The 25,943-nt window shown below is 47.5% G+C and overlaps 1 protein-coding gene across 1 annotated transcript in view; it reads right to left on the reverse strand.

Moving 5' to 3' along the window:
• Window positions 1-2,788: 2,788 nt before the first annotated feature.
• LOC148453980 (sarcosine dehydrogenase, mitochondrial-like) overlaps window positions 2,789-25,943 on the reverse strand; it is a gene marked incomplete at its 3' end in the record, with an annotated part of 52,562 nt that continues 29,407 nt past the window's right edge. The window contains exons 9-15 of the mRNA XM_088461426.1: window positions 23,746-23,832; window positions 16,190-16,280; window positions 10,468-10,609; window positions 8,716-8,799; window positions 7,753-7,866; window positions 5,852-5,990; window positions 2,789-2,902 (exon numbers count right to left, since the gene is read on the reverse strand). Coding sequence (XP_088317552.1) covers window positions 2,789-2,902; window positions 5,852-5,990; window positions 7,753-7,866; window positions 8,716-8,799; window positions 10,468-10,609; window positions 16,190-16,280; window positions 23,746-23,832 — 771 coding nt within the window. The remainder of the gene's footprint in view (window positions 2,903-5,851; window positions 5,991-7,752; window positions 7,867-8,715; window positions 8,800-10,467; window positions 10,610-16,189; window positions 16,281-23,745; window positions 23,833-25,943) is intronic.

Below are 25,943 nucleotides of genomic sequence, written 5' to 3' on the forward strand. Positions count from 1 at the left end.
GCAGAGCCTGTACAGATGCCACAGTCATCCAATAAGTTACAGGCCCATCACACAGCGCTGTCCCAGGGCAGAGCCTGTACAGATGCCACAGTCATCCAATAAGTTACAGGCACATCACACAGCGCTGTCCCAGGGCAGAGCCTGTACAGATGCCACAGTCATCCAATAAGTTACAGGCACATCACACAGCGCTGTCCCAGGGCAGAGCCTGTACAGATGCCACAGTCATCCAATAAGTTACAGGCCCATCACACAGCGCTGTCCCAGGGCAGAGCCTGTACAGATGCTATATTCTCTATCAGGCTCAGTTGCTCCGCCTACAGCAGGCGCTTTATTTATTATTTAGTGTACTATGCGCCATCATGGCGTACGTCACCTTTGAGCTGTTGCACTCTCAGTGTCTATGGAGTTATGTTTTGTTTTGGAACCATTTTAGGTTTTGAAAATGTTAAAATAATTTAAAAAAAAAACTTGATTTTTTTTTTTTAAGAACAGTATATAATAATCTGTCCAGCCTATAATGACGCCGACCCATCTGTCCAGTATATAGTGCAGCCACCCTTCTGTCCAGCCTATAATGCAGCCCACCCATCAGTCCACCCTATAATGCAGTCACCCCATGTGTCCAGTCTATAATGCAGCCAAATCATCAGTCCAGCCTATAATGCAGCCAACCCATCTGTCCAGCATATACTGCAGCCAACCCATCTGTCCAGCCTATAATGCAGCCAACCCATCTGTCCAGCCTATAATGCAGCCAACCCATCTGTCCAGCCTATAATGCAGCCAACCCATCTGTCCAGCCTATAATGCAGCCAACCCATCTGTCCAGCCTATAATGCAGCCAACCCATCTGTCCAGCCTATAATGCAGCCAACCCATCTGTCCAGCCTATAATGCAGCCAACCCATCTGTCCAGCCTATAATGCAGCCAACCCATCTGTCCAGCCTATAATGCAGCCAACCCATCTGTCCAGCCTATAATGCAGCCAACCCATCTGTCCAGCCTATAATGCAGCCAACCCATCTGTCCAGCCTATAATGCAGCCAACCCATCTGTCCAGCCTATAATGCAGCCAACCCATCTGACCAGCATATAATGCAGCCAACCCATTTGACCAGCCTATAATGTAAAACTTAAGTGTCCAGCACATAATCAAGCAAATGTTCCACCAGGATTGGCCATTACTAACTGTAAATGTTGTTTAAGTAGCACCACAAGCGCATAGTTGGGAGTATATAACATTAGCAGGAAATTGAGGACAGACATAAGTATTACTAACATAGGAAATTCCTAACTTACTAAGAAACAAATATTACAAATTCTAAGAAAGTAAATCAGTGATTTTATAAACAATGAAATAATTAGAGCATAAATGAGAAGTTCCTGCAGATATAGGGATCTGGGTATTACTCGTACCGGCTACACAACATATAAATCAGTGCCATAGACATGAGGAAGACAAAAGGTATAAGCAGCTAATGCTGTATCCATATCAGAAGCAGCCCGTATTCCGGGGCCAAATCTTAGTCCTGAGAGTGGGGGGAGCCTGCACTGCGCTTGAATATATAATATATACTCTATGTGGTCAGAAGGATAATCAAACCAAACGATATGTACAGTCACCTGTGGGACAGCCGATAGTCCCTTATACATAAGAGGGCACCAAACAGGCTATAGTCATTATGTACAGTCACTTGTGGGACAGCCGATAGTCCCTTATACATAAGAGAGCACCAAACAGGCTATAGTCATTATGTACAGTCACCTGTGGGACAGCCAATAGTCCCTTATACATAAGAGGGCACCAAACAGGCTATAGTCATTATGTACAGTTAGAATGAGCCCACTCTGGTGATGATTGGCAGGGCAGGGCGGATTTTGCACTTTTCTGCACTCCCTGATGAATCCACCGCAGCCCAGAGGAAACACGTTGGAAGACAGATCACACGTGCTTGTACATAGTGTTGTAGCTCGCCTCGCTGCCGGTAACAGATTGAAATAGCAAAATAAAGTGGCTGATAAGAGGGCACCAAACAGGCTATAGTCATTATGTACAGTTAGAATGAGCCCACTCTGGTGATGATTGGCAGGGCAGGGCGGATTTTGCACTTTTCTGCACTCCCTGATGAATCCACCGCAGCCCAGAGGAAACACGTTGGAAGACAGATCACACGTGCTTGTACATAGTGTTGTAGCTCGCCTCGCTGCCGGTAACAGATTGAAATAGCAAAATAAAGTGGCTGATTAGTGAAATACATGACATCTAGGAGGAGCAGCTTCATCAGAGGATCTGCCACATAGGCAGCAAAACGCGTCAGTGTGCTTATATAGGGATCCTACTGTCTGTGGTTATATATAGTGACCCTACTGTCGGTGGCTATATATAGGGACCCTGCCGTCTGTGGCTATATATAGGGACCCTGCTGTCGGTGGCTATTGGACCTATTTCTGTTGGAATATTCTGTGACACTGCTGACCACGATGGATCCTCACTCTTTGCTGGACTATGCTCTTTTTCACCTGGAGCCGTATTACATCTTATAACCCACATGTATACGGCCCCGGTAGGCTATTCCTGCGCTGTCAATTTGCTTTTTCTGTTTCTGGACCATGATTACAGGTATCGGTACCGGTGATAGTTGCGTTACCTAGTTAACAAATTATAGCAGCCTATTTTCCCTGCTTATATTTTACAGCAACCAGAAGATTAGAGCACACAGATTTCCATGTTAAATGTTCTGTACTATACGGTTTGTTGGGCTTATTCAGCTCTTGCATACTGACCTTCAAAGTCTGGCGCCAGGGCTGACGGCGAGCTTTCAGGCGTTATAGTGCTGACGGTGAGATCGCTCTCGGTGCCTCCACGTTTGTTTAGCATGCAGGTGTACACCGTTGTACCTAGATATAGAGTATAGGCAATTATCAGGTGACACAGGCGATATAAGCACCACAATGGGGGGAGCCAGACACTGACCACCAGCCACACAGGACAGTATAGGATGGGCCACATGTAATGAATAGGAGCAAAGTTTAAATGATAATATTTTATAAACAAAATCCCTCTAGATCAGGGCTGGGCAATAAGTGACCCGCCAGCTGTTATAGAACTACACTTCCCTGCATGCCCTGACAGTTTTGCATTTGGCCATGCTAAACCTGTTGCAGGGAAAGCTGGGATGTGTAGTTCTACAACAGCTTGAGGGCAGCTTATTGCTCTAGACCAGCATTTTTCAACCACTGTGCCATGACACACTAGTGTGCCACAAGCTTTTAGTCAAGTGTGCCATGGCGGTCAGGCCAATGTACTGTGCTTTATTCCTGTGGAGGCCAATGTAGTGTGTGTTATTCCTGTGGAGGCCAATGCAGTGTGTTTTATTCCTGTGGAGGCCAATGTAGTGCGTTTTAGTCCTGTGGAGGCCAATGTAGTGCGTTTTAGTCCTGTGGAGGCCTATATGTGTGTGTTATTCCTGTGGAGGCCAATGTAGTGTGTGTTATTCCTGTGGAGGCCAATGTAGTGTGTGTTATTCCTGTGGAGGCCAATGTAGTGTGTGTTATTCCTGTGAGGGCCAATGTAGTGTGTGTTATTCCTGTGAGGGCCAATGTAGTGTGTGTTATTCCTGTGGAGGCCAATGTAGTGTGTGTTATTCCTGTGGAGGCCAGTGTAGTGTGTTTTATTCCTGTGGAGGCCAGTGTAGTGTGTGTTATTCCTGTGGAGGCCAGTGTAGTGTGTGTTATTCCTGTGGAGGCCTATATGTGTGTTTTATTCCTGTGGAGGCCAATGTAGTGTGTTTTATTCCTGTGGAGGCCAATGTAGTGAGTTTTATTCCTGTGGAGGCCAATGTAGTGAGTTTTATTCCTGTGGAGGCCAATGTAGTGAGTTTTATTCCTGTGGAGGCCAATGTAGTGAGTTTTATTCCTGTGGAGGCCAGTGTAGTGCGTGTTATTCCTGTGGAGGCCAATGTGTGTGTGTTTTATTCCTGTGAAGGCCAATGTGTGTGTATATTGCTAGTTGGGAGCCAATGTGTAGGTATTCTCATTGGTCACGCAGGTCCCATAGCCGGATAATGTGCCTTAGTAATTATAAAATCTCATGTAGTGTGCTCGAGTTGTAAAGGGTGAAAATCGCTGCTCTAGACAATATGTTCTATTCTATTGTTTGATTTAGGCCATAGATATCCCTTGGATTTTGATATCCAGAGAACGCGATCACCTGCGCGTGTAAATCTCCTGGCTCAGAGAACGCGATCACCTGCGCGTGTACATCGCCTGGCTCTGAGAACGCGATCACCTGCGCGTGTACATCACCTGGCTCAGAGAACGCGATCACCTGCGCGTGTACATCGCCTGGCTCAGAGAACGCGATCACCTGCGCGTGTACATCGCCTGGCTCAGAGAACGCGATCACCTGCGCGTGTACATCGCCTGGCTCAGAGAACGCGATCACCTGCGCGTGTACATCTCCTGGCTCAGAGAACGCGATCACCTGCGCGTGTACATCTCCTGGCTCAGAGAACGCGATCACCTGCGCGTGTACATCTCCTGGCTCAGAGAACGCGATCACCTGCGCGTGTACATCTCCTGGCTCAGAGAACGCGATCACCTGCGCGTGTACATCTCCTGGCTCAGAGAACGCGATCACCTGCGCGTGTACATCTCCTGGCTCAGAGAACGCGATCACCTGCGCGTGTACATCTCCTGGCTCAGAGAACGCGATCACCTGCGCGTGTACATCTCCTGGCTCAGAGAACGCGATCACCTGCGCGTGTACATCTCCTGGCTCAGAGAACGCGATCACCTGCGCGTGTACATCTCCTGGCTCAGAGAACGAGATCACCTGCGAGTGTACATCTCCTGGCTCAGAGAGCGCGATCACTTGCGCGTGTACATCTCCTGGCTCAGAGAACGCGATCACCTGCGCGTGTACATCTCCTGGCTCAGAGAACGCGATCACCTGCGCGTGTACATCTCCTGGCTCAGAGAACGCGATCACCTGCGCGTGTACATCTCCTGGCTCAGAGAACGAGATCACCTGCGAGTGTACATCTCCTGGCTCAGAGAGCGCGATCACTTGCGCGTGTACATCTCCTGGCTCAGAGAACACGATCACCTGCGCGTGTACATCTCCTGGCTCAGAGAACGCGATCACCTGCGCGTGTACATCTCCTGGCTCAGAGAACGCGATCACCTGCGCGTGTACATCTCCTGGCTCAGAGAACACTCGCACTCAATCCACAAATACTGTACATTGGCAACATACCAATCACTCTAACATGCTACATTCCAGCTGTGGAAGAACTACAAGTCACAGATGAAAATGTGGAATAATCTGTAAATCGCTGCCTAAAGAATATAGTACAGCTATGAGTCTATCGGTCTGTACACACGATAGATCGCTATCGATCATATAGTCCTGTTTTTGGGCCCTTCCAACCCCCAAACGATGGTCTATGCACGGGCGATGGTCAATATCGATATCGCCCATCGCCCGTGCATGCAGGTCAGCTTGGTTACTATACGATATAGTAGTTTGGGGGTTGATGCATGTGCTGGATGTTTGATATCTGATCGTTGTCTGATCGCTCTGTGTGTACGGAGCGTAAGACAGTGGGTGCAGGTACCATAGGTGCCATGGAATCTACCCATAGAGGGGTTACCCTGAGACCGTACGCAATAGCATGGAACCAATACGGGACTGACTGAGTGTAAGCAGGGAATACAGGGAATGGTCTAGATGCCAAATTGCGCATTGCGCCTATATTGCTTAGCCCGGCGTACATTCAGCTCTGCAGTTACATGTTGTATATGACTATTGTAGCTGTACACCCTTTATTGCCCTGTAACATTTACCTGGGGGCTTATTGATGTTTGCGGTAAACAGCCAATTAGCCGCCTCCTTGGCATCCGGCCCCACTAAGTAGAACTTTCCAAAGTAGGACATGTCGAAGACAGCCGCGGCGTTCCGGCACATAGCGCATTCTCTCCTGATCTAAAAATGACAGCGTGTCAAACACAACAGATGAACATGGACAGGGAGGGTGGGGGGTGTGGGGGGAGGGAGGGGAGGGAGGGGAGGGAGGGGAGGGAGGGGAGGGAGGGGGGGGGGGGGTATTCTGCACTTATCGAAAAAGAACCAGAGATTGAAATAAACTGTAAAGTGACTCATCCCAAACTTTTGTGTCAGGTGCCAGCAATGCAGAAAGCTTTATACGCGGGTAACCCTTTCATGGCAGATTGCTGATTAGCGGCGCGGACCCCTCACATGGAAATCAGAAGACTCCATCAGATGTCAGGGCTGCTGACAAGATAAAGAATACATCTCCCCCATCTCCTATACGTGACAGCTATATACAGAGACTCCGGCTGACTAATTATAACTGGGATCTGTCTGTGCAGCGAGGGGCTTGTCATCCTGTCACCGCAGTCTCTCCCCTAACACGTCGTTCCTCAGCTCCGCTCTGATGCCAGGAGAAAACCTGCTCATGTCACATACCACAGAATGCGCTCATTAGTGACTTCCTCACCGCGCTGTCCATCGGATCTCGCCTGTGTGTCACCAGAAGGGGTGGAATGTGAGATACCTGCAAATACTAACTATCCCCCAAGTATTAATTCACCATAGCAACCCCCATAGGATTATATAGGGGCTAAGATGCCAAAATTACCAGCTTGGCCCCGGCGCAGATGGAGCTAGCCATTGTAGCCTAAGGGCATTGGGCGCTAGCCCATGCATGGTCTGATGATGGCACATTAGGGTGGTCGGCTGCAGAGCCCAGAAGTAAAGGGACTGAATTAGCGATCACCTCACTCCTAGCACATCGCAGGCACGGGTCACTAATGGTACCATGGTAGGCGGGCATTAGGCGGGGTGTGTGTGTATATAATATATATATGTACACACCCGTACATACAACAGACCAAGACCCCTCTAAGTGCACACCCCGATACAGACCCACAATGCACTGATGCTCCTCTATCTATCTATCTATATATATATCAGTGCACTGTGGGTGTGTATCGGGGTGTGCACTTAGAGGGGTCTTGGTCTGTTGTATGTACGGGTGTGTGTGATCGGTTTATCGGGTACAGGAGAGAGAGAGAGAGAGACAAAGAGAGAGAGAGAGAGAGAGAGAGAGAGAGAGAGAGAGACAAAGAGAGAGAGAGAGAGAGAGAGAGAGAGAGAGAAAGAGACAAAGAGAGAGAGAGAAAGAGAGAGAGGGAGAGGGAGAGGGAGAGGGAGAGGGAGAGGGAGAGGGAGAGGGAGAGGGAGAGGGAGAGAGAGAGAGATGGCGCTTTAAATGAGAAGGGAGCAGAATAATATAAAATGCTATTTATAGGGATGAGGAAGACAGAAGGAGGAGGAGGGAAAATGAGAGAATACAATGACCCCAGGTCCAGCTGGTCACTAGGAGGCCACGGATGTGGCATCTGATAAACGTGGACCAGATGGGAGGGAGCAGAGAGTAGAGGGATGGGAGTGGTACATGCAGCCACAGGGATAACACACAATGGAATAACGTCTCTGACTGTCCCGACCTTTCTGCTGTTGGGGACTGGCGGACATTTAATGGGCCACTTACGCAGCAATTTGCATTAATATCTGGTGTAAAGTGACCGAGCTGTTGTGCTTCAGGCTCCTGGCGACCAGCTCACATGTAGATTTGGTAGATTGGAAACGGTCAGAAGTAACACAATGGCAGATGGGAAAATGGCTGTCGTACTGCGCATATTTCCTGGCGCCAGTCACTTACTACGTCATGGTGAGGCGGAAAGCTGAAGGTGTACTCCTTCTCCAGAAGCCGGCTGTAAGCGTAGTCTTGGTGCGGCTGATACCCATATGCACCATAATAATCATAGTCCAGAACCTGCAGAGAAAAGAGAGATGTATATAATCCCGCTATAACACTGAGACGTGTCCGTTATTTCCTGTAGGATTAGATCTCATCACTGAGCTACAGATCTGCACCATCCACAACCTCACAGCTCCTCAGTGTCCTGCCCTGGGGGGGGGTGGGGGGGGGGGGACACTGCAACACCAATTGCCCCTCATTGGCTGTGATATTGCACTAATCTCCCCAGTGATCGGCAGAGCAATACCCATAGATCTACTCTGCAGAGCATCTCGCACCCCAGAACCTGGATTTACAGCCCAACAGTGAGAAAGGGGCAGAGTGTGACAATCTGGGGTGAGGTTATGCCCAGCTGATGATGTGTCCTGGTGGATCTACCCGTGGCCCAACATGGCACTGGTGATGACTGATTAGTAGGTCACTATTAGAGCGGCCTGCGCGAATGAAACAGAATATTAAACACCTGATACATACAAAGTGCAGCGCGCCGCCTCCGAGGTTCATGCTGCATTTTATGTTGGCACCGAAATAAGATGGTGCTTGGTTGTCCTCACTGAGATCTAGCGGACGCTCTGCTGGGCATCACTACACAGAGAGCCGGGCACCACCCATGACAGTGACACCGTGCACCAGATATAGAAAACATGACATATTGCAGAGAACCATATACAACATCCGCGCTGGCCCTGGCTGCCGACCTTAGGGTGGGGGCGCTGGAGAGAGCATACATGGCTGCCGACACAGAGTGTGGCCTTTTACATGCACCCCACAGAGATCTCAGCAGGGCAGGAGGAGAACGTGGGCACATACAGCGGAACCTGGCCCTAGGTCATTACAGAGGAACAAGGGGTGACCTGCACTCACCGGAGCTGGTCCTTCAGGGTTAAACCACCCCGGCCGCTCCCAGCCGTGTCTCTCCTGGAATACGCAGCCTTGCTGGAGCAGCTCCTGCCGAGAGAGGTTACACATCTGGTTAGTTTTAGGCTGGTGAAGTGGAAAACAGTTACCACAAAGGCTACACGGGCTAAAGTGGTACACAAAGATGCCACGAAATCCACGACACCACCAAGCAGAACCCATATCTCACCTGTGCCAAAATGTCCCGGATGTTAATGTAGACTGGCGGCACAGTGCCACTCCTTATGTCCTGCAGGCTGGTCGGCACAGTGCCACTCCTTATGTCCTGCAGGCTGGTCGGCACAGTGCCACTCCTTATGTCCTGCAGGCTGGTCGGCACAGTGCCACTCCTTATGTCCTGCAGGCTGGTCGGCACAGTGCCACTCCTTATGTCCTGCAGGCTGGCCGGCACAGTGCCACTCCTTATGTCCTGCAGGCTGGCCGGCACAGTGCCACTCCTTATGTCCTGCAGGCTGGCCGGCACAGTGCCACTCCTCATGTCCTGCAGACTGGTCGGCACAGTGCCACTCCTCATGTCCTGCAGACTGGTCGGCACAGTGCCACTCCTCATGTCCTGCAGACTGGTCGGCACAGTGCCACTCCTCATGTCCTGCAGACTGGTCGGCACAGTGCCACTCCTTATGTCCTGCAGACTGGTCGGCACAGTGCCACTCCTTATGTCCTGCAGACTGGTCGGCACAATGCCACTCCTTATGTCCTGCAGACTGGTCGGCACAGTGCCACTCCTTATGTCCTGCAGACTGGTCGGCACAGTGCCACTCCTTATGTCCTGCAGACTGGTCGGCACAGTGCCACTCCTTATGTCCTGCAGACTGGTCGGCACAGTGCCACTCCTTATGTCCTGCAGACTGGTCGGCACAGTGCCACTCCTTATGTCCTGCAGACTGGTCGGCACAGTGCCACTCCTTATGTCCTGCAGACTGGTCGGCACAGTGCCACTCCTTATGTCCTGCAGACTGGTCGGCACAGTGCCACTCCTTATGTCCTGCAGACTGGTCGGCACAGTGCCACTCCTTATGTCCTGCAGACTGGTCGGCACAGTGCCACTCCTTATGTCCTGCAGACTGGTCGGCACAGTGCCACTCCTTATGTCCTGCAGACTGGTCAGCACAGTACCACTCCTTATGTCCTGCAGACTAGATGTAATTACCTTTAACTATTTGTATTTCACTGCATTGTACTATGTTATATGGATTCTCAGTAGCAGTTCTCATTCCGTATCTGTAGATAAATGCACAGTACCACTTCTCCAATTCTGCATGCAGAATATCATTCTCGGTATCTGTGGGCCAAAACTACTAATAAACACCCTTCCTCTTGGACCGCAACGCGCGACATACCCGGACCGCAACGCGCGACATACATCAAGATCTTTACATACATATAATAAAAGACAGCTTTCCCATAAACTCAGCAAAGTACTAATTCCATAATAAACAAGGAGGATAATTATATACATTTCCCACACAGGAGTTGGTAACGGCATTTCAGATCAGGCACAAGTGATGGGAGGGACCTGGCACTCGTAACTGTCAATCAATTAATGCCGACAATACTACGCAAACATCTTATCTGGTGACAGGCTAAGCCCTTTGTACTGGCAGCGTAGGCAGTGACCCCATGGCAGGAACCACAAACTTCCTCTTATTGCGTCAGATCCATACGTGTAAAGCACATTTCTATATCGGTCTCTATTACCTGGTATAATGGATCTTTCCTCATGTTCCTTCCAGCCAGTGGCTCATCATACGGGAAAACTACAGAGTAATTCTTGGCATAGGACTCGTGACTCCGCTCCCGGATCCAGCGGTTGTGATTGGTTAAAGAGTGGTGGAATCTCCTGCAGTATAATGAGAGATGGGTTATAGTGATGAGCGGTGGAGTCTCCTGCAGTATAATGAGAGATGGGTTATAGTGATGAGCGGTGGAGACTCCCTGCAGTATAATGAGAGATGGGTTATAGTGATGAGAGGTGGAGTCTCCCTGCAGTATAATGAGAGATGGGTTATAGTGATGAGCGGTGGAGTCTCCCTGCAGTATAATGAGAGATGGGTTATAGTGATGAGCGGTGGAGTCTCCTGCAGTATAATGAGAGATGGGTTATAGTGATGAGCGGTGGAATCTCCTGCAGTATAATGAGAGATGGGTTATAGTGATGAGCAGTGGAGTCTCCCTGCAGTATAATGAGAGATGGGTTATAGTAATGAGCGGTGGAGTCTCCCTGCAGTATAATGAGAGATGGGTTACAGTGATGAGCGGTGGAGTCACCTGCAGTATAATGAGAGATGGGTTATAGTGATGAGCGGTGGAGTCTCCCTGCAGTATAATGAGAGATGGGTTATAGTGATGAGAGGTGGAATCTCCTGCAGTATAATGAGAGATGGGTTATAGTGATGAGCGGTGGAGACTCCCTGCAGTATAATGAGAGATGGGTTATAGTGATGAGAGGTGGAGTCTCCCTGCAGTATAATGAGAGATGGGTTATAGTGATGAGCGGTGGAGTCTCCTGCAGTATAATGAGAGATGGGTTATAGTGATGAGCGGTGGAATCTCCTGCAGTATAATGAGAGATGGGTTATAGTGATGAGCGGTGGAGTCTCCCTGCAGTATAATGAGAGATGGGTTATAGTGATGAGAGGTGGAGTCTCCTGCAGTATAATGAGAGATGGGTTATAGTGATGAGCGGTGGAGACTCCCTGCAGTATAATGAGAGATGGGTTATAGTGATGAGAGGTGGAGTCTCCCTGCAGTATAATGAGAGATGGGTTATAGTGATGAGCGGTGGAGTCTCCTGCAGTATAATGAGAGATGGGTTATAGTGATGAGCGGTGGAATCTCCTGCAGTATAATGAGAGATGGGTTATAGTGATGAGCGGTGGAGTCTCCCTGCAGTATAATGAGAGATGGGTTATAGTGATGAGAGGTGGAATCTCCTGCAGTATAATGAGAGATGGGTTATAGTGATGAGTGGTGGAGTCTCCCTGCAGTATAATGAGAGATGGGTTATAGTGATGAGCGGTGGAGTCTCCTTGCAGTATAATGAGAGATGGGTTATAGTAATGAGCGGTGGAGTCTCCTGCAGTATAATGAGAGATGGGTTATAGTGATGAGAGGTGGAATCTCCTGCAGTATAATGAGAGATGGGTTATAGTGATGAGTGGTGGAGTCTCCCTGCAGTATAATGAGAGATGGGTTATAGTGATGAGAGGTGGAATCTCCTGCAGTATAATGAGAGATGGGTTATAGTGATGAGTGGTGGAGACTCCTGCAGTATAATGAGAGATGGGTTATAGTAATGAGCAGTGGAGTCTCCCTGCAGTATAATGAGAAATGGGTTATAGTGATGAGCGGTGGAGACTCCTGCAGTATAATGAGATGGGTTATAGTGATGAGCGGTGGAGTCTCCCTGCAGTATAATGAGAGATGGGTTATAGTGATGAGTGGTGGAGTCTCCTGCAGTATAATGAGAGATGGGTTATAGTGATGAGAGGTGGAGTCTCCTGCAGTATAATGAGAGATGGGTTATAGTGATGAATATCCTCCATATTTCCTGGCTTAGGGCCTCCATTAGTACTTTAGAGGTCTTCACAACCAGTCCTCAGGGGACCCTGACAGTGCATCTCTGTACAAGAGCACAGGGATCACTTGTGATTCTGTGTGGAAACCTGGAAAACATGCGCTGTTACCGGAGGACTGGAGGTGGGAACACTGGGTTAGCTCACAGCAGTGCCAGGCTTAGGTCCCAGTCACGGTTCTATCCTGGCCGCTTGCTCCACACTATGATGTAGACGTGATGGGCCAGATCCTCAGACACACGCAGCTTCATATGTGGCCGCTAATGTACGCCATCCTCCCTACGCATGGCACCGATCACTATTACCATACGCAGCCATCATCACTAGTATCGCTGGATGTAAGATATCATCTATGAGATGAAGGTTTCACACTTATGCTGAGAAGCACTATGTAGGAAGCGATTAGGAACTGAACCTGGACAAGCTAATTAGCTGCACGTGGAATCCTAATGTAACACAGCCAATAGGAATAAGGACTGGGCCATTTATTCTGGCATGTTTGGAGAAGGAGCAGTCAACTTAAAGAAGTCACAGGGGTGACCGAAACGCGTAGTTGTTGCTCCACAAGTATCTACAGGATTCTCCCAGTGTGTATGCGGATCCAGACCCCACAGACCGGACTGAGACGGCAGTGACACTGTAAATAATCCACTGACCGGAGACGCACGTCGGCAAAAGCAGACGGACGTGTTATTACACGTATAGTGTGTATACAGCCGCGGATAACTGGTCGGGGAATAAAGACACATTAATACTGGTAGAGACCCCTGATTAAGCAATGGGTACTCCCAGAGTCTGCGCAATATAACAGCACACACTGCGGAGGTAATTGTGGTTTATTAAACCAGCTAAAGACATAATAATATTACAGCTATATGTGTGGGCCACGCGCTATTTACCACCAAGAGTGCAACTGACTTTCTATTTTATGATGTCAAGTACAAGGGCTTCCTGTTGGGACATTGTTCATTTTTTGGCAAAACCTTTTGAGTCTTAAATTATAAAAAAAATAAAATGTTCAGAATTCAGTTGAGACATAAAATAAATATTTGCTGCTTCCTTAAAGTAAAACTAAATCACACTCGTATATTCCCATTATAGTAACCTACATGACCCAACCAATGCTGAGCGAGCCGGCTTTATATAGGCCGCGGCGTACGCCCAGCATTGTATAATAACGCATCACTTGTAATTATCATTATTAGTTATGATGTTACATCACATTAACCTTCAAGACAGAATAATTGTGCTCAGCGGTGGCTCAGAGCATTCTGGGAGTAATCTAGGCGACAGTCATTGTCCCGTCTCCTAAATTCTCTCCCTTATACCAGTCCCCTGGCACTGTCGTGAAATGGGCAGGAGGCAAGTCCACCCCCTAAAGGACAGCAAACCTGTGCCCCCTCCGGCGCCATTCCCTCTCAGACGCTATTAGCCTGTACGCATAATTAGACAGCATTGCATTAAGCAGAAATAGATTTAATGACAAGTCTTAGCTCGCTGTGCGATTACATTGTCCGGCCGCAGAAGACGTGTAATAATCACAGGGTCCGGCGGATGCACAATAGAGGCGAGATGGAGAGCCAAGGCGCGGAGTTAAAGTTCTGCATGAGTGGGATCTGTGGGGTATTACTTAGCAGCTGCTCAGCTGTAATTAATATTCTAACTCACTCAGAGCAGGATTTTCACGTCTCCGGCATTTCGCTATCCGGAGCTTAAACAATGAGGAGTGAGCTCGGGCCGAAGCCCACAGGGGAGGGGGGAGCCCCAACATCCCACGCTATAACCCCAGCTGGGGGCGGCAGCTCTGACCGGGACAAGTTCAGGATTAAACTAAACTAAGATGATAAATGCTGGCAGAAAGGTAAAAAGTTATATTTGCTCTATCGTGGGGCTGGGGATTTTGCGCAGCACCGCACATCGGCGCCATTTTGGTCACAGTCGTTGTCTCTATGGGATTACAGTTTAATCTCGATGCCTGAGGCTAAAGGAGAGGATCCAACATGCCCGAGGTAATCCTTTATTCATATAGAAACATTATATGCCGCAGTGCCGTATAATATGCCGCAGTGCCGTATAACCACAACGGTCACTTCAGGTTCATCACCGTCCCAGTGGAGCTTACAGTCTATTTCCCTAAAACAAACTATTAGGGACGAATTAGTAAGAAGCCAGTTATCCTACTGAAATTTTGTTGTTGGAGGGGGGTTGGGTAAATGGATATGAACATGGGGAGAACATACAAACTCAGCACTCACCATCTGAATGAAGCCAAAGGCGCTAGGAAGTAGGAACGCTCTCGCCGTGTCGCCGCACTCTGCAGCGCTGATCCACTTAACACCGGAAACACAGTTCCAGGATTTTTTTCACACTAATTTCCCAAGTGAATTAACCCTACGCAGAATTACATACTGACCGATACAGGGTCTGATATCCGGATGTATGGGTTTTGAATAATTGGGAGCACCAGGCCTAAATCACACTAGGGGCCGTACTTGCATCGGCGAGAAAGTTTTGTCTGCTGGACTTTTTGCCTACATCGCGTGTTTTGGACGTGAAAACTTTTCGTGCGCGTCCCGCTTTTCTCCCTATTCAATTACTAAACAGGTGAAAACGGCAAGGGGCGAATGCAGGACAGGCGGGAAGTGCTGTCAGAATAGGGGAAATCAGTTTGAACCCCCAAAAAGATGCACTAGCATTGGGGATGACTGTAGACGTGTCCAATAGCCCTAATAACACTGTTTGGGGTACTGAGGTTGTTTAATATCCTTGTTATTAGCGTCCTTGATAAAGTGGTGAAGAATGGCATAAGCTGTATTTATTAGTGACAAGAAGTCGTCCTGTCACATTTGGGGTACATGAAAATGGGTGCTAGTATGTTTTTAAGTCTCTAAAGTGAAATTGAAAAAAAACGTGAAAAACCTACCTGTTACATCACCTGTAATCCCCCAAAACACCTGACCCCTCCTTACAGCACCCCAAGGAGGCTATTTCACTAGTTTTATGCTTGTCCCCCCACTTTGTACTTTTTTACCCCCAAAATGAAAGTACTTTTTTGGGGTGTTCTTTAGTTTTTCCCCCATTTTTTCTGACGCAGTTGTCCTGTGGGGGTTGTCCCAGGGGTTCTGAGTGGTTTCCCCACGTTTGCGCCCCTAAATAAAAATGTTGCACTTCTTATCTCCTGCTATTCAGAGGCGAATCTTTTTTCGCCTATTACATTGCATTGACTTTCCGCGTAGGCGAAAACCGTCTGGAATTGAATTTGGAGATAAGTTCCGACCACGCGAAAAGCCGCGATCCGCCATACTGCGTTTCCTCATTTTAGCAGCTCAGGAACAATATACGTTGCAGTCAGTGAGGGGAGAGTAGACGGGAGGTTTGGTCACAGTGCGGTATATGATCACTAACCTACGTCTGGTCCCAGCCCAGATATATCAGCTGCTGTAGCTATAGTAGGACAATAATCACACAACACAGTATATGATATATACAGTACTACATAGGAATGTTCTGCGTATGGCAAACTGCCACGCGGCAATGATTATAATGCAGAGAGGAACCTATAGGAATCGCACATTGATCCGGTGGCAATGCTCTTTCTGCTACCACTATTATTACTGCAGCCATATTTGGGAACCCCCCGCGTTGAAAACGAGCACTTGTCACTGCAGACTGGCGCTGCGCACATTTGGTTTGGGGGCAATGCTCTGCAGACCTGAGCAGCCGGGGGAAACTGATATTCTGTCTGACCGAGCTCAGCTTCAACCCCGTGCTCCCATCAATTCTTCATAAACAACGATTCTACGTGATAAAACATTGATGACTCCCTGCAGGAACAGAGGCCTCACCTGATGTCATAGCCGTACATGTCCTTCTCTGGGCGGCCATGAATAATCCAGTGAGCCAGCTCCTTCCCGCATCCTCCTCCCAGCATCATACCTGAGGAAACCACAGGAAACCCCACGTTACTCATCCCCAGCAATTACGCTGCGTTTCAAGGTCACTTCTAGCGAAACTTACCGGAGACAGAGCAGACGTGATTTACCCTGCGCAGTGACACGACTCAGAATGGCAGCACAGAGACCGCTCTTCTATCATTGTGTAACTGTGACTAGTGTGTAACAATGTACAGGGGCTATATCATTGTGTAATTGTCTAGTGTGTAACAACGTACAGGGGCTATATCATTGTGTAACTGTGACTAGTGTGTAACAACGTACAGGGGCTATATCATTGTGTAACTGTGACTAGTGTGTAACAATGTACAGGGGCTATATCATTGTGTAACTGTGACTAGTGTGTAACAATGTACAGGGGCTATATCATTGTGTAACTGTGACTAGTGTGTAACAACGTACAGGGGCTATATCATTGTGTAACTGTGACTAGTGTGTAACAATGTACAGAGGCTATATCATTGTGTAACTGTGACTAGTGTGTAACAATGTACAGAGGCTATATCATTGTGTAACTGTGACTAGTGTGTAACAATGTACAGGGGCTATATCATCGTGTAACTGTGACTAGTGTGTAACAATGTACAGAGGCTATACAATGTGTAACTGTGACTAGTGTGTAACAATGTACAGGGGCTATATCATTGTGTAACTGACTAGTGTGTAGCAATGTACAGGGGCTATATCATTGTGTAACTGTGACTAGTGTGTAGCAATGTACAGGGGCTATATCATTGTGTAACTGTGACTAGTGTGTAACAATGTACAGGGGCTATATCATTGTGTAACTGTGACTAGTGTGTAACAATGTACAGGGGCTATATCATTGTGTAACTGTGACTAGTGTGTAACAATGTACAGGGGCTATATCATTGTGTAACTGTGACTAGTGTGTAACAATGTACAGGGGCTATATCATTGTGTAACTGTGACTAGTGTGTAACAATGTACAGGGGCTATATCATTGTGTAACTGTGACTAGTGTGTAACAATGTACAGGGGCTATATCATTGTGTAACTGTAACTAGTGTGTAACAATGTACAGGGGCTATATCATTGTGTAACTGTGACTAGTGTGTAACAACGTACAGGGGCTATATCATTGTGTAACTGTGACTAGTGTGTAACAATGTACAGGGGCTATATCATTGTGTAATTGTCTAGTGTGTAACAATGTACAGGGGCTATATCATTGTGTAACTGTGACTAGTGTGTAACAACGTACAGGGGCTATATCATTGTGTAACTGACTAGTGTGTAACAATGTACAGAGGCTATATCATTGTGTAACTGTGACTAGTGTGTAACAATGTACAGGGGCTATATCATCGTGTAACTGTGACTAGTGTGTAACAATGTACAGGGGCTATATTATTGTGTAACTGTGACTAGTGTGTAACAATGTACAGGGGCTATATCATTGTGTAACTGTGACTAGTGTGTAACAATGTACAGGGGCTATATCATTGTGTAACTGTGACTAGTGTGTAACAATGTACAGGGGCTATATCATTGTGTAACTGTGACTAGTGTGTAACAATGTACAGGGGCTATATCATTGTGTAACTGTGACTAGTGTGTAGCAATGTACAGGGGCTATATCATTGTGTAACTGTGACTAGTGTGTAACAATGTACAGGGGCTATATCATTGTGTAACTGTGACTAGTGTGTAACAATGTACAGGGGCTATATCATTGTGTAACTGTGACTAGTGTGTAACAATGTACAGGGGCTATATCATTGTGTAACTGTGACTAGTGTGTAACAATGTACAGAGGCTATACAATGTGTAACTGTGACTAGTGTGTAACAATGTACAGGGGCTATATCATCGTGTAACTGTGACTAGTGTGTAACAATGTACAGGGGCTATATCATTGTGTAACTGTAACTAGTGTGTAACAATGTACAGGGGCTATATCATTGTGTAACTGTGACTAGTGTGTAACAACGTACAGGGGCTATATCATTGTGTAACTGTGACTAGTGTGTAACAATGTACAGGGGCTATATCATTGTGTAACTGTGACTAGTGTGTAACAATGTACAGAGGCTATATCATTGTGTAACTGTGACTAGTGTGTAACAACGTACAGGGGCTATACAATGTATTTGCAGGATCACATGAGCACTGTCCTTACGTGCGCATAGTGGCGGCAGCATAATACGATGGGGACGTTTCCCGGCGTCAGGGACTATACTGGTCAGACTAGAAGAAAACCTGCGCAGTCTGCAGGACCCGCAGGACATGGGAGCAGGTAATGACCCAACGCACGGCTAGCGCCTCACTGCAGCAGCTTCTCCATGTGTAGGTGACCGCTGCACGTTACCCTGAGGGTCACCAAGCTAGGATGAGCCCCCCATGATCTCCTCACTGAGAGACTTCTGTCTGCTTTCCATTACCATACTGACTGTCCCCACTTTCCTGCCATCTGTAGTAGGTAAAGTAATAATAAAATAAGTGTTATTATGGGCTGCAGGAGGCCGATGTCCAGTCATGGGTCCAGGCAAAGGTGGTTATGATGCTCTGAGTTGTATATAGGTTTATTGCATTGTTGTATCAGGCTGTACTCAGGGATTTGTGTTACAGAGTTACATTGTTTCATCATCTTGTGCCAGAGTTTCCTATTTTGGTGCATTATCAGGAGATTATAGTCTGCAAAATTGTTATGTTATTGTGTGTGTGGTACTGCTACAGGTGTGTGTGTGTGTGTGGTACTGCTACAGATGTGTGTGTGTGTGTGGTACTGCTACAGGTGTGTGTGTGTGTGTGTGTGGTACTGCTACAGGTGTGTGTGTGTGTGTGTGTGTGTGTGGTACCGCTACAGGTGTGTGTGTGTGTGGTACTGCTACAGGTGTGTATGGTACTGCTACAGATGTGTGTGTGTGTGTGTGTGTGTGTGGTACTGCTACAGGTGTGTGTGTGTGTGTGTGGTACTGCTACAGGTGTGTGTGTGTGTGTGTGTGTGTGTGTGGTACCGCTACAGGTGTGTGTGGTACTGCTACAGGTGTGTGTGTGTGGTACTGCTACGTGTGTGTGTGTGGTACTGCTACAGGTGTGTGTGTGTGTGTGTGGTACTGCTACAGGTGTGTGTGTGTGTGTGTGTGTGTGTGGTACTGCTACAGGTGTGTGTGTGTGTGTGTGTGGTACTGCTACAATGTGTGTGTGTGTGTGGGTGGTACTGCTACAATGTGTGTGTGTGTGTGGGTGGTACTGCTACAATGTGTGTGTGTGTGAGGTACTGCTACAGGTGTGTGTGTGTGTGAGGTACAGGTGTGTGTGCGGTACTTCTACAGGTGTGTGGTACTGCTACAATGTGTGTGTGTGTGTGGTACTGCTACAATGTGTGTGTGTGTGTGGTACTGCTACAATGTGTGTGTGTGTGTGGTACTGCTACAATGTGTGTGTGTGTGTGTGTGTGTGGTACTGCTACAGGTGTGTGTGTGTGTGTGGTACTGCTACAGGTGTGTGTGGTACTGCTACGTGTGTGTGTGTGTGTGTGTGTGTGTGTGTGTGTGTGTGTGTGTGTGTGTGTGTGTGTGTGGTACTGCTACAGGTGTGTGTGGTACTGCTACGTGTGTGTGTGTGTGTGTGTGTGGTACTGCTACAGGTGTGTGTGTGTGTGTGGTACTGCTACAGGTGTGTGGGTGTGTGAGGTACTGCTACAGGAGTGTGTGTGTGGTACTGCTACGTGTGTGTGTGGTACTGCTACAGGTGTGTGTGTGTGTGTGGTACTGCTACAATGTGTGTGTGTGTGAGGTACTGCTACAGGTGTGTGTGTGTGCGGTACTGCTACAGGTGTGTGTGGTACTGCTACAATGTGTGTGTGTGTGTGATACTGCTACAATGTGTGTGTGTGTGGTACTGCTACAATGTGTGTGTGTGTGGTACTGCTACAATGTGTGTGTGTGTGGTACTGCTACAATGTGTGTGTGTGTGTGTGGTACTGCTACAGGTGTGTGTGTGTGGTACTGCTACAATGTGTGTGTGTGTGGTACTGCTACAATGTGTGTGTGTGTGTTTGGTACTGCTACAGGTGTGTGTGTGTGCACGGTACTGCTACAATGTGTGTGTGTGTGAGGTACTGCTACAGGTGTGTGTGTGTGTGTGTGTGTGTGTGTGGTACTGCTACAATGTGTGTGTGTGTGGTACTGCTACAATGTGTGTGTGTGTGTGTGCGCGGTACTGCTACAGCTATGTGTGTGTGCCCGGTACTGCTACAATGTGTGTGTGTGTGTGCGGTACTGCTACAGGTGTGTGTGGTACTGCTACAATGTGTGTGTGTGTGTGTGGTACTGCTACAATGTGTGTGTGTGTGGTACTGCTACAATGTGTGTGTGTGTGTGTGTGTGTGTGTGTGTGGTACTGCTACAGGTGTGTGTGTGTGTGTGTGTGTGTGTGTGTGTGTGTGGTACTGCTACAGGTGTGTGTGTGTGGTACTGCTACAATGTGTGTGTGTGCGGTACTGCTACAGGTGTGTGTGTGTGTGTGTGTGTGTGTGTGTGGTACTGCTACAGGTGTGTGTGGTACTGCTACAGGTGTGTGTGTGTGTGTGGTACTGCTACAGGTGTGTGTGGTACTGCTACAGATGTGTGTGTGTGTGTGGTACTGCTACAGGTGTGTGTGTGTGTGTGGTACTGCTACAGGTGTGTGTGGTACTGCTACAGATGTGTGTGTGTGTGTGTGGTACTGCTACAGGTGTGTGTGTGTGTGTGTGGTACTGCTACAGGTGTGTGTGTGTGTGTGTGTGTGTGTGTGAGTGGTACCGCTACAGGTGTGTGTGTGTGTGGTACTGCTACAGGTGTGTATGGTACTGCTACAGATGTGTGTGTGTGTGTGTGTGTGGTACTGCTACAGGTGTGTGTGTGTGTGTGGTACTGCTACAGGTGTGTGTGTGTGTGTGTGTGTGGTACCGCTACAGGTGTGTGTGGTACTGCTACAGGTGTGTGTGTGTGGTACTGCTACGTGTGTGTGTGTGTGTGTGTGGTACTGCTACAGGTGTGTGTGTGTGTGTGTGTGGTACTGCTACAGGTGTGTGTGTGTGTGTGTGTGGTACTGCTACAATGTGTGTGTGTGTGGTACTGCTACAATGTGTGTGTGTGTGTGGGTGGTACTGCTACAATGTGTGTGTGTGTGAGGTACTGCTACAGGTGTGTGTGTGTGTGAGGTACAGGTGTGTGTGCGGTACTTCTACAGGTGTGTGTGGTACTGCTACAATGTGTGTGTGTGTGTGTGGTACTGCTACAATGTGTGTGTGTGTGGTACTGCTACAATGTGTGTGTGTGTGTGTGTGGTACTGCTACAGGTGTGTGTGTGTGTGTGGTACTGCTACAGGTGTGTGTGTGTGTGTGTGGTACTGCTACAGGTGTGTGTGTGTGTGTGGTACTGCTACAGGTGTGTGTGTGTGTGTGTGTGTGGTGTACTGCTACAGACGTCTGTGTGTGTGTGTGTGTGTGTGTGTGGTACTGCTACAGGAGTGTGTGTGTGGTACTGCTACAGGTGTGTGTGTGTGTGTGTGGTACTGCTACAATGTGTGTGTGTGTGGTACTGCTACAGGTGTGTGTGTGGTACTGCTACAGGTGTGTGTGTGTGTGTGGTACTGCTACAGGTGTGTGTGTGTGTGTGTGGTACTGCTACAGGTGTGTGTGTGTGTGTGTGTGTGTGTGTGTGGTGTACTGCTACAGGTGTGTGTGTGTGTGTGTGTGTGTGTGAGGTACTGCTACAGGAGTGTGTGTGTGGTACTGCTACAATGTGTGTGTGTGTGTGTGGTACTGCTACAGGTGTGTGTGTGTGTGTGGTACTGCTACAGGTGTGTGTGTGTGTGTGTGTGTGTGTGCGGTACTGCTACAGGTGTGTGTGGTACTGCTACAATGTGTGTGTGTGTGTGGTACTGCTACAATGTGTGTGTGTGTGTGGTACTGCTACAGGTGTGTGTGTGTGTGTGTGTGTGTGTGTGTGTGTGGTACTGCTACAGGTGTGTGTGTGTGTGTGGTACTGCTACAGGTGTGTGTGTGTGAGGTACTGCTACAGGTGTGTGTGTGTGAGGTACTGCTACAGGTGTGTGTGTGTGTGTGTGCGGTACTGCTACAGGTGTGTGTGGTACTGCTACAATGTGTGTGTGTGTGTGGTACTGCTACAGGTGTGTGTGTGTGTGTGTGTGTGTGGTACTGCTACAGGTGTGTGTGTGTGTGTGTGTGTGTGTGTGTGTGTGGTACTGCTACAGGTGTGTGTGTGTGTGTGTGGTACTGCTACAGGTGTGTGTGTGTGTGTGTGCGAGTGTGAGGTACTGCTACAGGAGTGTGTGTGTGGTACTGCTACAGGTGTGTGTGTGTGGTACTGCTACAATGTGTGTGTGTGTGAGGTACTGCTACAGGTGTGTGTGTGTGTGTGTGTGTGTGCGGTACTGCTACAGGTGTGTGTGGTACTGCTACAATGTGTGTGTGTGTGTGTGTGGTACTGCTACAATGTGTGTGTGGTACTGCTACTGCTACAGGTGTGTGTGGTACTGCTACAGGTGTGTGTGTGTGTGGTACTGCTACAATGTGTGTGTGTGTGAGGTACTGCTACAGGTGTGTGTGTGTGTGCGGTACTGCTACAGGTGTGTGTGGTACTGCTACAATGTGTGTGTGTGTGTGTGTGTGTGGTACTGCTACAATGTGTGTGTGTGTGGTATTGCTACAATGTGTGTGTGTGTGTGTGGTACTGCTACAGGTGTGTGTGTGTGTGTGGTACTGCTACAGGTGTGTGTGTGTGTGTGTGGTACTGCTACAGGTGTGTGTGTGTGTGGTACTGCTACAGGTGTGTGTGTGTGTGGTACTGCTACAATGTGTGTGTGTGTGGTACTGCTACAATGTGTGTGTGTGTGGTACTGCTACAATGTGTGTGTGCGCGGTACTGCTACAATGTGTGTGTGTGTGTGCGGTACTGCTACAGGTGTGTGTGGTACTGCTACAATGTGTGTGTGTGTGTGTGTGTGTGTGGTACTGCTACAATGTGTGTGTGTGTGTGGTACTGCTACAATGTGTGTGTGTGTGTGGTACTGCTACAGGTGTGTGTGTGTGTGTGGTACTGCTACAGGTGTGTGTGTGGTACTGCTACAATGTGTGTGTGTGTGCGGTACTGCTACAGGTGTGTGTGCGGTACTGCTACAGGTGTGTGTGTGGTACTACCACAGGTGTGCGTATGGTACTACCACAGGTGTGCGTATGGTACTACCACAGTTGTGCGAGTGTGTGTAGTATGTGTGTATGTATTATGATCCTTCCGCAGGTTCACCTACGGAAACATTGTTACGACTTTTACTTCCTCTAGATAGTCAAGTTTGATCATCGTCTGCGGTACTGCAATGTTGTGTGTGTCTGTGTGTGTATGCGGTATTGCCACAGTGTGTGTGTGTGTATGTGATACTTCAATAGGTGTTTGTGGGTGTGTTGCACTATACTTACCTGCACTATTGAATCCGCAACCCAGGTAAAAGCCTCGGACTTCAGGAGATTCGCCTAAGAGAGGCTTGTGGTCAGCAGTGAAGGATTCTGGGAATTATAGCACATTACATTAATGATACCTGTCTCTTATACACAAATCATTTACATTCACAGACTAGTGACAACTTCAGGAAAACAACAGCTACTATGAGGCAGAAGACACCAGATGTCACAGTCATAAACGTGTAACACAAATATATATAGGGGTGTATCCCTGTGCTGTGCACTATATATGCCTTGGTTTGCAGCCAAACCATAAACGTGTAACACAGATATAGATGGGGGGAAGGGGGTGTATCCCTGTGCTGTGCACTATATATGCCTTGGTTTGCAGCCATACCATAAATGCGCTGTGTTCTATATATGCCTTGGTTTGCAGCCATACCATAAATGCGCTGTGTTCTATATATGCCTTGGTTTGCAGCCATGCCATAAACGTGTAACACAAATATAGTGTATACCTGTGCTGTGCACTATATATCCCTTGGTTTGCAGCCATACCAAAAACGTGTAACATAGATATAGTGTATACCTGTGCTGTGCACTATATATGCCTTGGTTTGCAGCCAAACCATAAACGTGTAACACAGATATAGATGGGGGGGAAGGGGGTGTATCCCTGTGCTGTGCACTATATATGCCTTGGTTTGCAGCCATACCATAAATGCGCTGTGTTCTATATATGCCTTGGTTTGCAGCCATACCATAAATGCGCTGTGTTCTATATATGCCTTGGTTTGCAGCCATGCCATAAACGTGTAACACAGATATAGTGTATACCTGTGCTGTGCACTATATATCCCTTGGTTTGCAGCCATACCAAAAACGTGTAACATAGATATAGTGTATACCTGTGCTGTGCACTATATATGCCTTGGTTTGCAGCCATACCATAAACGTGTAACACAGATATAGATGGGGGGGAAGGGGGTGTATCCCTGTGCTGTGCACTATATATGCCTTGGTTTGCAGCCATACTATAAATGCGCTGTGTTCTATATATGCCTTGGTTTGCAGCCATACCATAAACGTGTAACAGTTCCCAGGTGATGACACATATGGACAATAGCTTGTGTGGTTACGGGGAATACATTGATCCTACTCCTGACCTATCAGAGGCCATTGAAAGACGGCACAGAGTCCCTGACAGCTGATAAAGCTGGGGTAACGCAGCCGCCAGTCTGCAGGAAACAGTCACAATTATACATCTTTATTATAAGATAATTAGATGTTTTTACTATAGAGGAATAAAGCTGAAAACTTGTATCAGACAGAAGGAATCGCTTCCCTTCAGAGACCCTGATAAACAGCTAGGAGAACAGGGTGCTGGGTAGAGGTGATAAGGACAAGCAGAGTTCCTGTACGAATCTATTTGCTGGAGCAGGACTAACTTACAAAGTACAGTTGCTCAGAAAGTGATGGGTCGGAATAAATCCAGGTTTGAAGCTATTTTTGGAGCATAAATGTGGCCTCTGACACCGGTGCTTTTATGTCCGATCAGAGAATTGCTCTCAGTGGGGCGACACAGAGGCTTCAAATATCCATCTTTCATCTCTCAGCGCCACGGAGGCATTACAGCGAGCAGGCGGATAGCAAAAAGTACTGTACCAACCTCATGTATTCTACATCTGCTGTCAGCGAGGGCCATTTACAGAAACCCTACATTTAGCACAAGGGTCCGTGTTTTATTTATACGTATTTTGACAGTAATTTAAAGACATGAGATATGGAGACGCACGTTTCATTCATATCCAATAGTCCGTTCCACCAAGACTAATTACATTGGGGTTTATTTAAGGAGGTATGAGCCATCAAAATATTTGAGGCAGATATTTAAAACAGCTATTTTTTTTATTTAAAGTAAAGAGAGAGCTGGATTGGTTATATATATATATATATATATATATTATATATATATATACATACATACACACACACACACATATATATACACATACACACACATACATACACACACATATATATACACATACACACACATACATACACACACATATACATACATACACACACATACATACATATACATACACACACATACAGTATATAAAGTAGCAAGTCGGTGTCACTATCTGGACTTGAAAAACAGGATCTCAATCTCGTCACATAAGTCAACGTTTCGAGTTTATTAGAAACTC

Source organism: Taudactylus pleione, unplaced genomic scaffold, assembly GCF_031769625.1.
Source record: "Taudactylus pleione unplaced genomic scaffold, aTauple2 ptg001045l, whole genome shotgun sequence".
In the NCBI taxonomy this organism is placed as follows: Eukaryota; Metazoa; Chordata; class Amphibia; order Anura; family Myobatrachidae; genus Taudactylus; species Taudactylus pleione.